General features: G+C 29.9%; 2 protein-coding genes across 2 annotated transcripts; one reads left to right on the top strand and one right to left on the bottom strand.

The window, feature by feature from the left end:
• The first annotated feature begins 2,383 nt into the window (after nucleotides 1-2,383).
• On the top strand, nucleotides 2,384-3,324 carry LOC127130097 (uncharacterized). Its single transcript, XM_051059166.1, has 2 exons — nucleotides 2,384-3,073; nucleotides 3,313-3,324. The coding sequence occupies exons 1-2, from the start codon at nucleotides 2,384-2,386 to the stop codon at nucleotides 3,322-3,324; spliced, it is 702 nt and encodes a 233-aa protein (XP_050915123.1).
• Nucleotides 3,325-10,328: 7,004 nt separating this feature from the next.
• LOC127130098 (rRNA (cytosine-C(5))-methyltransferase NOP2C) lies at nucleotides 10,329-13,796 on the bottom strand (the record flags this gene model as incomplete). The annotated part of the gene is made up of 5 exons (XM_051059167.1): nucleotides 10,329-10,406; nucleotides 12,017-12,148; nucleotides 12,239-12,468; nucleotides 12,580-12,777; nucleotides 13,709-13,796. Coding segments are annotated over 5 exons (726 nt in total), but the record flags the coding sequence as incomplete, so codon positions are not given.
• Nucleotides 13,797-14,130: the final 334 nt, after the last annotated feature.

Below are 14,130 nucleotides of genomic sequence, written 5' to 3' on the forward strand. Positions count from 1 at the left end.
AAAAAAACACAAAAAAATATGCCACTGACACAAATGTAATTATATAAATTTTGTATATAATTAGATTGATAAAATCTATTTTACTTTTTCTTTTACTACCAACTATCAGTTTATACTTTATATACATATATAATAAAATATATGATATATTATAAATTAGTTTTAATTATTTATAGTTTATTAGAGTGTACTTTTCTTAACTTTTTTTGTGTTATATAACATATTATAAATTAACTCGTTATGTTAAATATTAATTGATTAAATTTATAAATAAATTTAATGTAAATATTTTTTATATTATCAATCAATCTACATTATTAAAAATATTTAATTATATAATAAACATGTTTGATTAGATATAATTTTTTTTAACTCTATACTCTATAAATAAAAAATTATTCGTTAGGAATTAAATGGTCATAAAATTATTTCTGATTTTTTGTTATTTAATATAGTCAAATTTAAAAATTAAATTATCAAAGAATTTTATCATCTTATTATTTTTAAAACAGTTTTAAAAAATTAAATAATCAAATACATTTTCTCACTCCTACAAACAAATTTCAAGAAAATGATTATCAAACAACTTTTTTCTCATTCTCATTTTTAAAACAATTTTTTAAAACAAATATACAAAACAAATTTTAAGAACTAAGAATTAAAAGTCTTCCAAAGAAGTCCTAAATCTCTTGTATTCTCTATAATACTATTATATAATCTATATATGAATAAAGAGGATAATCTATTTTGGTCTGACCCTTTATTATTTTCAAAATTGTTCTTTATTTTTGGACTCAATTCCAAATTTATTTTTTAAATTGTAACTTCCTATAATACATTAATTTACCACCATTGCTTATAAATAACAGTATGAAATGGAAGAATGATGAGATACACTTTAGAAAGAAACAAATAGATGGAACATTGATAAGATGTCAGAGAAATTGAAAATTGCTTACTTATCTCCTTTACAATTACAAATCCAATATAATGAGGTTTTTCTTTTCTCTTCTTTCAATGTCTCAATTTTCTTTTTATTGTTTCTCTTTGCACTTTCCAGGTATTTCACAAAACAAATTCAAAATTTCACTCTAATCCTTTAGAATTTTTCAGAATTTAGATTCCATACTTTTGTTGTTTAAATTTAAACATGATCTTTTTTAAATTTGATTTTAAGTTTGACTAAATTTTAAACTTTAAACTTTATCATTTAAAATGATTGATATTAAATGGTTATGGGACATGTAATAGAGGCCTTGTTTGTTTTAAATTAAAAAATATCATTCAATCATATTCCATCATTATTATCTGGAATAATATTCCTATTCAAATATTTGATAAAAACTAAATATGACTTTATTTGACATTGATAAATTGTACATATTTAAATTTTAGTCGTAGTTTCTTTATATTTATTTTAGATAAGAAATAATAGTATAAAATAATTTTAGATTGTTAATCAATCACCCTCTTATATTTAGTCAAATCATATTGTTATTTTTAAATTAGTTATATGACTTGGTTGAATAATTTTTTTTATTGAATAACATCATAAAACTATTTTACACCATTATTATTTTCCACTGTTACATTTAATCTCATTTTAAAACTATACAATGATTAAACATGTAAATACAAATTGACTCTTATGAATTATTATTAATATACTTATTATTATTATTTTTATTTATGAATTATGCCCTTGGAATGAGTATGTGAGATGCATTGCATACCTAAAAGGATTATCTCAATTAGAATTGGTCTAGAACATATCAATTTTTTATTGCATGAAAAATCAACGGCATACAACAAAATATTATTTATAAATTTATATACTTAATTCAATAAAAAGAACAGATAAAACAAGACATAACATAAATTAAAAAAATTCAATATGTTAATTACATATCAATTTATTTATCACACAAATAATGTATATTAAAATCAAAATTAAATAAAAAATATTGTTTATATTTTTTATTATGTACACAAAAAAAGTGGAATTTAAAAAAAAATTAATGCTACTTTTTTTTTAATTTTTTATAAAGATGTATTTTCATAAAAAAAAAACACATTAATTTTTACAAAAAAGAGCCTGAGCCTATTCTTCCATATTTAATTGTAGAGAATATTCCTTTTATATCTTAAATTAAAGTAGAATGTAGACCTAGTCAATGAAGGAAGCATTTGAGAAGAGAGAGAATCGGTTTTGGAAAGAGATCTAAAATAATTTAAATGAAAACATAATTTTATACGTATATTAAAATAAAGCCCTACTTTTCTTTCAAACCAAAGCCCTAGTTGTATTCAAACATTAACGGCAACCACAACCTCCCTCTTATTTTGTGTCTTTTGTTGCCGTCACTCTGTCTGAAGAAGAAAGATGATGAACCATGATGATGAAGCATCTTCATCATCCCTTAGACCTTTTAACCCACCAACATTCTTTCATTCAGACATTTTATACCATGGTCTTCCTCCTCCTACTACTGCACTTTCATATCAAGAACAAGATATGGTGAATGCATCGTCATGGCTTACACTTTCACCACCACCACAACCACCACCTCAGCCTTTACCGTTTGAAAACAGACCATTAACACCTTCACTTTCTCCTCCTAATGCTACCAAGGTGCTCGAAACTCCTCCAACTATTCAACCACCATTCCCATGGGCAACTTTAAAGCCCGCCACCGTTCACACTATCAATCACTTGTTATATCATTTGAATATAAACACTATTTCAGGTACTCTTGAATGCAAATCATGTAAGTTTCAACAAACTGACTTTCGTTTTGATTTGCATGAAAAGTTTGAGAAGGTGTCAAACTTCATCAAGGAGAACAAGTCTGGGATGTTTGAACGTGCACCGGATGCATGGATGAAACCCGTGTTGCCAAACTGCGAGAGTTGCCGAAAAAAAAGCACAATGCATCCATTGATTGGAAAGGAAGAAGAGATCAATTGGCTGTTTTTGTTTTTGGGTGAGATGATAGGTTGTTGCAATCTTGAGCATTTGAAGTATTTTTGCAAACATGCTAATATTCATAGAACAGGTGCCAAAAATAGATTGGTATATCAAACATATTTGGGTTTATGCAAACAACTCCAACCATAAGGACCGTTTTAAGTATTTTTTTCTCTTTATTATTTTAAGGTTTTTTGTGTGCCGTTGAGGTTATTCTTATCGAGTGGCCAATTTTTACATTGGTTGTGCTGTGTCCTCTTTTTATTTTGATGATCATGGTATTTTGAAAATGAAGACTATTTGTTTTTGTTTTTTTGACTGAATATTTGTTATTATGAATTCAGAGTAAAACTTAGTTTAATATTTAGTTTAATCCTTAACTTATGATTCTGTAAAATCTAGTTAAAACTTGTAAAAAATGATACTGTAATTAATGGAGTTTTTTTTAATGAAATACAAATATAACAGTCATATATTGAAAGGTTTTAACATTTGAGAGACTAATGTCTAAAAGTATCGCTCCAAGCATACAAGTAACAGCATGAACCGCAGCGGTGTCCTGTACCATCATTACCAGATGTGGATGGACATGGAAGTGACATTTCGAGATTTCTTTTATTGATAGATGAAGAAGTAATAATACACATTCTTATATCCGCAATTTAAAAAAATTCCCGTGTCCGAGTCCATATCCGCTTGGGTGTCAAAGTTAGTACCCGTATCCGTGATCTATAGGTATGTAAGTATCCATACCCGTGACCCGCATTCCTATTAAAAATAAATGGATCAAAAATAAAATATCATATAATTTTAAATTTTTTAAAATATTAAAAAAAATTCAAATAATTTATTGTTGAAATAAACGAACATTTATATTAAATATGTAATCGCTTAACATTGATATACGTTTTATAATTGATAGATATGCATTTTTATATAACACTATAAATTAAAATATATAAATAAAAATAAAAGTACATAAATATATAGTGTGCGAATATGAGACCGGCTGGGTACCAAGATGTCCATACCCGCTTTTTTTATGGGTAATTATCCGAGTTCATGCCCGTACCCATTTTTGCAGGTTTTTACCCTATCCATTAGGGATAAATTTGCGGGTGCCTATTGGGGATAGGTCAAATTGCCATCCCTAATCCTGAGATATGGAGTTTAAACTTTAATATTGATGTTCAACTTATCAATATCGATTTTTGATAGATGAGATCGAATTTGCAGTCATATCTAAATATTTCTATTTAAATCAAAATAAGAAAAAAGAACTAAATGCAGATGACTATTTTTAATGGATGTCTAATATGATTTTAAGTTAAATGTTATTATTTTTGATAAATTTTAATAAATATTATATTGTTTTAATTATTTATTATTATAAAGGTATTTTTTTTATTGAAAATAGTAAATATTCACCATGAAATAATTTTTAAAGAATTCATAAAATTGACTCGTTTTTAATTAAGGTAAGAGAAATATCTGGCTACAATCCCAACCAAAAGTTATTTAGTTGTACACATAAATTCTATATCATTTAACTATTTTAAAATGATAGGTTACTATTTTTTATGGTTAAATAGTACGTAGCAATCTAAAACAATATTACAAATACAATTAATCAAAAACGTAATTTTCATATTATATTAATATTTTAAAAATAAGAAACGTAATTTGACAGAATATATATTTTTTATTGGTTAATAGTATAAAAATATTTTAAATCTTTTATGTATATTCCATTTTCTTTTTTTTTCTTTCATTTTTTTCGTTTTTGTATGTGCCTGTATCTTTTCTATAAAGTAGCCCTGAGTTCTGCCATTATGGTATTGCTTATCAATATGGACATGTTGAAACTCTAGAAACAGCTCTTATAAGTGATTTAGCTCCAAAGCCTTCTACTTCTAATCTAATTTTTATTGTGAAGTCCCTGGAATAAAGTCCCTGGAATAGATAGTCCGTTTAATGTATTAAGTGTGACTTAATCATGAGAGCACATTAAACATAAGGACACTATTCTTAAAGTATCCATAGTCGAGCTTTATTGTGAAGTGGGATAACATTAAAGCATTAAGACTATTATGTTTGTAGACTGATGATCATATCTCATGGATCATGGATAAAGAGTTATCAAGTCTTAAACATAGGTATGAATATTAAGAGTAATATTTATACCGGATTGACCCGCTATGAGAATACTATATAGAAAGTTATGCAAAGTGTCATAAGTTATTCTCATGGTGATAATGGTGTATACCACTCTTCGACCTGAAACCACTATGGACCCTATATGTAGAGTCGAGTGCTTTATTGTTGATCAAACGTTGTCCGTAATTGGATAACCATAAAGATAGTTAATGGGTACTCCACGAAGCATGCTGAGGGACATGAGTGTCCTAGATGGAATTTGCCCATCCTGCGTAACAGGATAAATGTCTATGGGCCCAATATTGAACTGGACAAGGATGACACGGTCTATGCCTTGTGTTCAATATAGACATAAGGGCAAAAGGGTAATTATACACATAAGTATTATCACAGAAGGTTTTGTCAGATCACATGACATTTTCGTGTCTTGGGTAGCAGGTGATGTGTTGCTAGATACCGCTCACTGTTTATTATGTTAAATGCGTGATTTAATATAATTGCCAATGTCACGAAAACCTACAGGGTCACACACAAAGGACGGATTGATGAGAGATATAGTAACTAAGGAATACCGTAAGGTACGGTGCCCTTAAGTGAATTATAGAACATCGTAAGGTAGGGTGTACTTGAGTAGAATACGAAATATGGTAAGGTACCATGGGCTTAAGTGATTTTGGGCATATTATAAGATATGGGCCAAAATACACTTAAGTGGGCTTTTTAGCTTGAAGCCCACACAAGTGGTTCTATAAATAGAACCCTTTTGCAGAAGCATTAATTGCGGTTGCATTATTTTCGTTTTCTCTCAAAGCCTTCATTCGTACCAGCTAGCACTGAGATTGAAGGAATCCGTTCATGTGGACTGAGTAGAGACGTTGTCATCGTTCAACGTTCGTGATCGCTCCGTGGATCTGCATCAAAGGTTTTGATCGTCACAAGAGATCTGCACGAAAGGTTTCAATCGTCACAAGAGGTAAATATTCTATCACTGATCATGACCATTCGTAAGGATCTCTAAAGGAGAAATTTTAATTTCCGCTGCGTTTTGGATCGCAATTCTCCTTCAATTACTTCGCTTTCAGAGTCTACTTCAGTTTCTTATAACATGTCAAACTCTACAAATATCATTGGTATTTGTCTAGTTCTTTGTGGACTCTGAACTTTTTCAGAATCTTCTTCAGATGCTAGAACAATATTATATGCTTAACCACCTCCAGAAGTTGGACCACCTTCAGAAGTTTGACCTCCTCCAGAGTCTTGACCACCAGAGTCTGATCATCATTAGAATCTGGATTAGAATCAGATTCACCTTCAGAGTCAGACTCACCTTCAGAGTCACATTCAGAATCATCTTCTGATTCTAACTCATCTTCAGAACCTTTGGATTCCTAAGTATCTTCAAAAGTTAACTCAGGTGTTGATACTACACCAGAGTTGGATTGAGACTTACTTCAATCCCATGCTTCTAATTCCTTCACAATGACGTCTCTGTTGACTTCAACCTTATTAGTGATTGGACAATAAAATTTATACACACATGTATTGTGGTACCCAATCAGCAACATTACTTTTCTTCTATTATCCAGCTTCTTTCTAGTAGCACCTGGAAATATGTAATACACATATAATGTCAAATTAAGCACATAAACACATACACTAAATTAAGGTCACACAAAGAAAAATAAAAGCAATAACATTACACAAACTAATGATTCACATTTTTTCCCTTCATATTACACTAGTTTTCATATCACATTTTTATATACATTCACATCGTACAGTGAATTGATGGTTAAGGTATCAAACAAAGAAACATATATGCTTCGAGTTTTCATATCATGCTCTCATAACTACATATATGGTTCCAATTTTCTTATCACACTTTCAAACTAGTAAATTCATCGATAGATTTTGATAATCTTAATAGTTCAAAGAACACGAGCAAAAAAAGTTCAATAACCAAATGCATATCTTAAAATTCATTCCAGAGATGTCCTAATATATTTGAGTCCATGATTAAGCGATATCAAACCACATATCCAAACATGTTGGTATAATATTACACTACAAGAAAAATAGTGTTTTGCGTCACATAGGTTGTGACGGTTCCATAAAAAACGTCCTCCTTTTTAAGTTACGACGGTTGCCACGACGGTTTTGGACAACCTCCATTAAATTTTAAAAAAAAATTAAACATATTACGAAGGTTTTGGACAACCGCCATTAAATGTTTAAAAATTTTAACATCTTACAATGGTTGTAGGCCTAACCGCCCTAAAAAGACGTCCTTGACGATTCAACAATCCTCGTCCCCAAATAAATTCAAAAAACACGTACTTCTTGGGCAAATTTAGGGGAAAACAGTTAAAAATAATTAGGGCTACGACGGTTATAGAACGACCGTCACCCAAAAATTAAAAGAATTCGCGCTGCCAAAATTGAATTAGGCGAAAGGAAAAATTCTTCACTACGTCTTTTTTTCAGCTTCTTCTTTTCATAATTGAAAAGCTTGAAACAACCATCATCACACCACTGTAAAAACCCTAACGCTTTAGGTATCTATCTCTGTCTGAATGTCGTTGCAAAAATCCCACACCACCGGTCCCAAACTAATATTGCCAGGTTAGTATTCTTAAAATCTATGAAATTTAGGGTTCCTAGTGTTTATTTGAAAGAGATTGAATGGCCAAGCTAGTATACATATATTAATGGCATTCCTCAATCCTTATTTTTTAAAATTTATAAAATTTAGGGTTCCTAGTGTTTATTGGAATTAAGATACTTATGAATTTCTTTTTTATAGTTTGAGATTTGTTGTCAATTCTCACTTCCCTCCCAAATTGAAGCATATGTTCTATTTTAGTGTAAACTTCCTATCACCACTAGAGCTTCTTTATGTGTATTGTCAAATAACAAATCTTCAAAGAAGCTATTTTGATCTAAACTATTTGCAATGGTTTCAGTTGGAGTATTTCTTAGTCTGCCTTGAATTAATGGTTTCAGTTGGAGCCTTTCTTAGTTTAACTAAAAAAATGGTCACAATTTCAAAATTATTATTTTTTATAATCTCTGTTAGTACTATGCATACACGCATGAACATGATCCATTATGTTTTACTCTGAAATATGGTTAGACTCTTAATGACTATACTTGATGCCCTTTTGATAGGAAATACTTATCCTTTTTATGGTGTTGGGATTTGATTAATCCATTAAAAAAATATTGAAGGCCAAGCTAGTATAAATATATTAATAGCATTCCTCAATCCTTACTTTTTAAATTTTAGAAAATTTAGAGTCTTAATTTTATATATTACTAAGATAATTTGATAGAAATTTTCTACGTATAGTTTTACTTCAGGAACCCGATATCAAGATTCATATATCATAAAAGATATAGAAATAAAATAAAATAAAATAAAATAAATAAAAAAGTTATTTATTGAACCAGTGAATAGTAATGTTATTTATATTAAATTATCATTTTGTAAAGAATGTATTAAATTATTATTTATAATGGGTAATTTTTTGGAAAAAAAATTGAGCTAAATTATAAGATTTTGATGTATTAGTGATTAGATTTTTTATGCTATATTCATATAATTATTACTAGGTTGTTAAGTTTCATTTTTCTTATATTTTATGTAATGTTAGTTTCGCTTAGTATTATTCATAGTATCAATTTGCATTACATGAGATTAATTCTCAAGTGGGTCATTAGTTAAAGCAAATCCCAACTCCTCTTGTGGATCCATGAGAATATACACAACACGAACAATTCAGATCGAAAGCGTGTGAGAGACACAATAGAGCACTGAAACATGTGATCACATTCACATTTACTTGCATTTTCTCATATTATTAATGATACCACGCCTTTTCTTTGTCAATATGCTTTGTAGTTAGCAAAGGGTTATTAAAGTAATGGATAAGTCATGGATTATGAAGCCACAATCATCGATTGAGTATCAGCAAGGGATAAAAGAATTTATTAAGTTTATATTTAAAGATGCAAAAGAAAACGACGTAGTAATATGCCCTTGTAAATACTGTGGTTTCAGAAAATTAAAGAGTATGAGTGACATGTTTGACCACTTAATATGGTCACCATTTCCGAATGGATACACCATATGGATTCATCATGGAGAGTCCTTTGTACTACCTAGTACTATTTCCCCTAGTACTACTCCAAATATAGTTGAAGATACTCTCATTATCGAAGATCCTATTCAAAATATGAACAACGATGCATTTGGAGTTAATAGGAATCATGCTAATGAAATACTATCTGCATCAAATTTGGAGATTGACGAAGAAGATTATGTGACGCCAAATGCAACTCAGGAAAGAAACGAAGCCAGGGAGTACTATGAATTGGCTAGAGAAGGGGAACAACCTTTATATGAAGGGTGTAGACAATATTCAAGACTATCTTTTTTTGGTAAAGTTGTACCATATAAAGTGTTTATGTGGATTGAGTAAGAAAGCAATGACAATGATTCTAGAGTTAATAAAAGATGCATTTGAGTATGCAAATATTTCAAATTCGTTCTATGAAGTCAAGAAATCAATCACAAAATTTGGTTTGAAGTATGTAAAGATACCCGCATATCCAAACGATTGTATCCTTTATTGGGGAGAAGATGAAGAGAGGGAGACTTGCAAAACCTGCAACACTTCAAAATAGAAAACAGATGGCATGAATTATAAGATGCTTATTATTAATTTTTCTATGAATTTTTTATGTATTTTTGGCATTATGATGCTTATTATTATAAGATTAGGATTTGATATGTTTTCGATTTGCTGTACAACAGGACATGATTATCGAATTGCCGATAATGGATCATCTAGAAAGACAAATTAGATTTTACTATGAATTAATTAGATTATGAATTTTCCTATGTATTTTGGCATTATGATGATTATTATTATAAAATTGAGATTTAATATGTTTTCAGTTACTTTACTACATGACATGATTATGAAATTCGCATATTTTTGACATTATGATGCTTATTTGATTTTAGATGTTTCTGATTAAAATTTTATTGTTAAAAAGAGATAGAAAATTCAATAAAAAAATTAAAGAAATATTACCAAAAAATAAAAATAATTTAAATAAAAAATTATTATTAAAAAAAATTGAAATGATAATAATTTAAATATAAAAAAAAATATTATAAGAAAACCCTATAAAAAAATTATGACGATTCAAACCATTGAAACCAGCATAAATTATATTTAGAATTAGTAAATAGGAATGTTGAAACCGTCGCAACCTGCATAAACTATATTAATAATTAGTAATTAAAATCACCATGGTTGAAACCATAGTAATTTGCAATTTTTTCACCACAAAAACAAATCCATCGCAACTAGAAATTCGTGGCGGTTTAAACTGCCGTAATTTTCCAAAATCGTCGCAACTTGTCAATTTTCTTGTAGTGTTACAATCATTAAAATTAAAAAATGTATGTATTTGTATGTTCTTCAATGAGAATATTTAAAATTTATAAATCAATATATTCATAGAGTTAATAAGCAAACGAAGCAGGTCTTAGATCAAATGATCATAAGATATCTGCAAAATTAAATATTAGACAAACAATAATAAAACAACAAAACTCATCAAACGTACAATACAAAACCTTGCCGTCACAATGATACGAGATACATTACCTCACACTGACAGGATAATTTACCACATAATGATTTCAATTCAACTAAAACACAAGAAATAATAAACTTCCAAAGTAGCGCACATGTTTACGCATTATAGCTAACATTAGGCACTAAACATTCAACAAAAATAATTAATTGCATTGATTATGAACTAGAAATCTAAAACTAAATATTCAAGAAATAATAATTAACTAATTGATATACCTGTTATGTTTGATTTGCAAGTACCACCTTCTTTTATACTAATGTAGCCACCAATGAAGAACTACGATTTTAAGTAATACTACTTGAAGAACAAATATGCATACCACTAAATCTTATAGGCACTACAACAAACAAGACCTTAGACAGCGCTTTTTTTAGCCTTAGACAGCGCTTTAAAGCGCTGTCTAAACCTCCGCTGCTATAGGTTTAGACAGCGCTTTTTTAAATCTTAAAAGCGCTGTCTAAGCCCCCCCCCCCCCTTAGACAGCGCTTTGGCCAAAAGCGCTTTATAAGACCCTCTTATTTTAAATTTTTTAGGTATACCTTAGACAGCGCTTTTGAAAAGCGCTATCTAAGCCCCACCCCTTAGACAGCGCTTTGGCCAAAAGCGCTTTCTAAGACCCTCCTATTTTAATTTTTTTAGGTATACCTTAGACAACGCTTTTCAAAAGGCGCTGTCTAAGCCCCCCCTTAGACAGCGCTTTTGCCTAAAGCGCTTTCTAATCCCCCCCTTAGACAACGCTTTTTACAAAAGCGTTGTCTAAGGTATACGAAAATTTTTGAAGCTTTTGTTTTAAACCACATTTTTTCCAGGTTTATAAACCAGAATTTCTACCTGTTTTCAACCAGATTTTGACAGACAATTATCACATTTTATATATGCCATTTTGGCCTTTTTTCTACCAATTTTTGGCTAACAAATATATATATATACCAATTCAAACCAATTTTGCCTTAAATGTATCAAAATATATACAAATTTATGTACACATTTATAAGTCATAACATATACTACAAATGTACACATTAATTACACAAATTTATGAACAAACATTGAGCTTTATCATGAATTGACACCACTCCTCTTTGATTTCGTCCACTTGATCCTTTGTATAAAATGCACACTTGAATTCATCAAAGTACTACATAATAATATAACATATTTTGAATTAATTCCAACTATTTAATTATATGAGATATGTGTAATTATATAAGTCTTTGCCTGAAGAGCATGTAAATTATCCGTCCTCTCAGCATCCAGCACACGACGTTGAAGAGTTACCCAGCCCCAATGTTCAAACTTTTGAATATGTTTAACTGAACCATCATGAGTACATTCTGCATCCACAAGGACCTGAATCAAATCCCAACAAATGATAACTTTTTAAGGGTAAATGACAATGAAGAACTATGCAAAATGAATTCAAAGTAATACAGTAGTTACTTTGTCATAGCCATAGCCTGCAATCTCATTTTCAGCTACAGTCTTATATAATTCTCCTTTAGTAAGACCAATAACTCCAGAATGCTGTCCATAATATATGAGTTCAGGAGGGTGAGACTTAGACACCACTTGTGGAGTGGCACACTTCTTTGCTTTTTTCCTTTCTTTCCATGGTCTTCTAGATGTCCACTCCTTGAACACGTCCATTCTTTCTTCCGATCTAGACTCGTCTGTTTAATACTTGATAGAATGAAAACATTTCAAAATTGGGTAATAATGATTAATGAATAAGCATGATATTAAAATTTCAATATTACATTCCAAGATTAAACATCACTAACATGATTCAGAATCAGAACGAAACCCCTCAGGAATAACTGAAAATGTTGTTCCATCAGCAACAAAAAGCCGGCATCTATCACCCAGTTTATACTTCTGCAGCATTGTTCTACACGCTGCCAACCGATGCCTTGCAGCATCAACTCCAGTTACAGAGCCCGAATCACCAAGAAGGTCTAATATCATACAAAGTTTATCACCTAAACATTACATTTGAAAGAAAACCATTATAATCATGTGATTTGTTTAGCAAACTGAAATAATTATATAGAAAGCTGCTCTTTGAACTAAAAGCATCCCTGAAAAATGTTCTTATTTAGAATAAAAAGTTTTCTATATGTTTTCCCTGAAATAAATCAAGTCTTAATCTCAAAAACAATTTTTATAACATCATTATAAACAATAACAGGACAGACTATGAAGCATGTATACTTCAAATATGTCAAAGTATCAGTGTCCAACATGTATCCAAAACTAATGTGTTTGATACTTTCCCGATACGTACCCAAAAAGTATCCAATAATTTTATTAATTCACTTTTAAAAAATTCCACCAATACGTCTAAGATACGACATCGATAATTCCTCCCAACAATATACACATGTTGTGTTGATACGATACATCTTTGCAATATGTATATCTTGGTTACATCATATTAACTACAAACACAAAATTGTGTTTTTTATGTCACATTCATAGTAGAAAGAATAACGTTTATATAGGCGAGGTAGCTATAAGTATGTTTGGAACCGTATCCAATAGGACTTTGAACACGCAGCCATTGTGAAAGTACTATTTGAAGCATCATGTTAACAACATGTAGTGAAATTGAAAAGGTCGCAAACTTGAAAACAAATACAAACTATCCCAACTTGTATGCTCACAAATACCTTTTTGTAGATTATGATCATCATATGTTGACTAATGATATGTTTATTTATGTACTTATAAAGAATTAACAATGTGAACGTCTCTTCACAGACTTGTTAACCTATCTTGGCCATATCGAATCTTAATTTCTTAAAATTACTAGAATTCATGTATTTGAATCATACTATCATCTGCGTGCTATGTATCCAAGCTTCTTAGAGGACAGATACTATAAACATGATTAAGCAAAGAAATATCTACCAGGTGCGGCACATAGGTCCAACACATGATCCCCCGGTGATATGCCTAAAGCCATAACAGCAGCTCCAGAAGATGCATCAATACCATATATCTGATACAAAACAATCAACCATAATCAATAACACAAAAAAATCAAAAATATCAAAGCAAAAAATAACGGAAATATAAAAAGAATTCAAATTCCAATGCAAAGAAACTCACTAACCTTTCCTTCTCGGTATGCATTAGTGGGCACTTTCCATTAACCCGGAAGAAAAACAATACTGACAAAGTTCTGCTTTTTTGCTACGAAATTATAACATTATTTTTCAAGTTCTGCTTACGTAATTGTGGACCAAGTTAATAGGTATGAAAGTGTCTTTTTGACAAAGTCCTACGAAATTATAACATATCTATATGAGAACTAGCACCATAGGATATTT

The sequence above is a fragment of the Lathyrus oleraceus genome, chromosome 3, assembly GCF_024323335.1.
Source record: "Lathyrus oleraceus cultivar Zhongwan6 chromosome 3, CAAS_Psat_ZW6_1.0, whole genome shotgun sequence".
Lineage (NCBI taxonomy): Eukaryota > Viridiplantae > Streptophyta > Magnoliopsida > Fabales > Fabaceae > Lathyrus > Lathyrus oleraceus.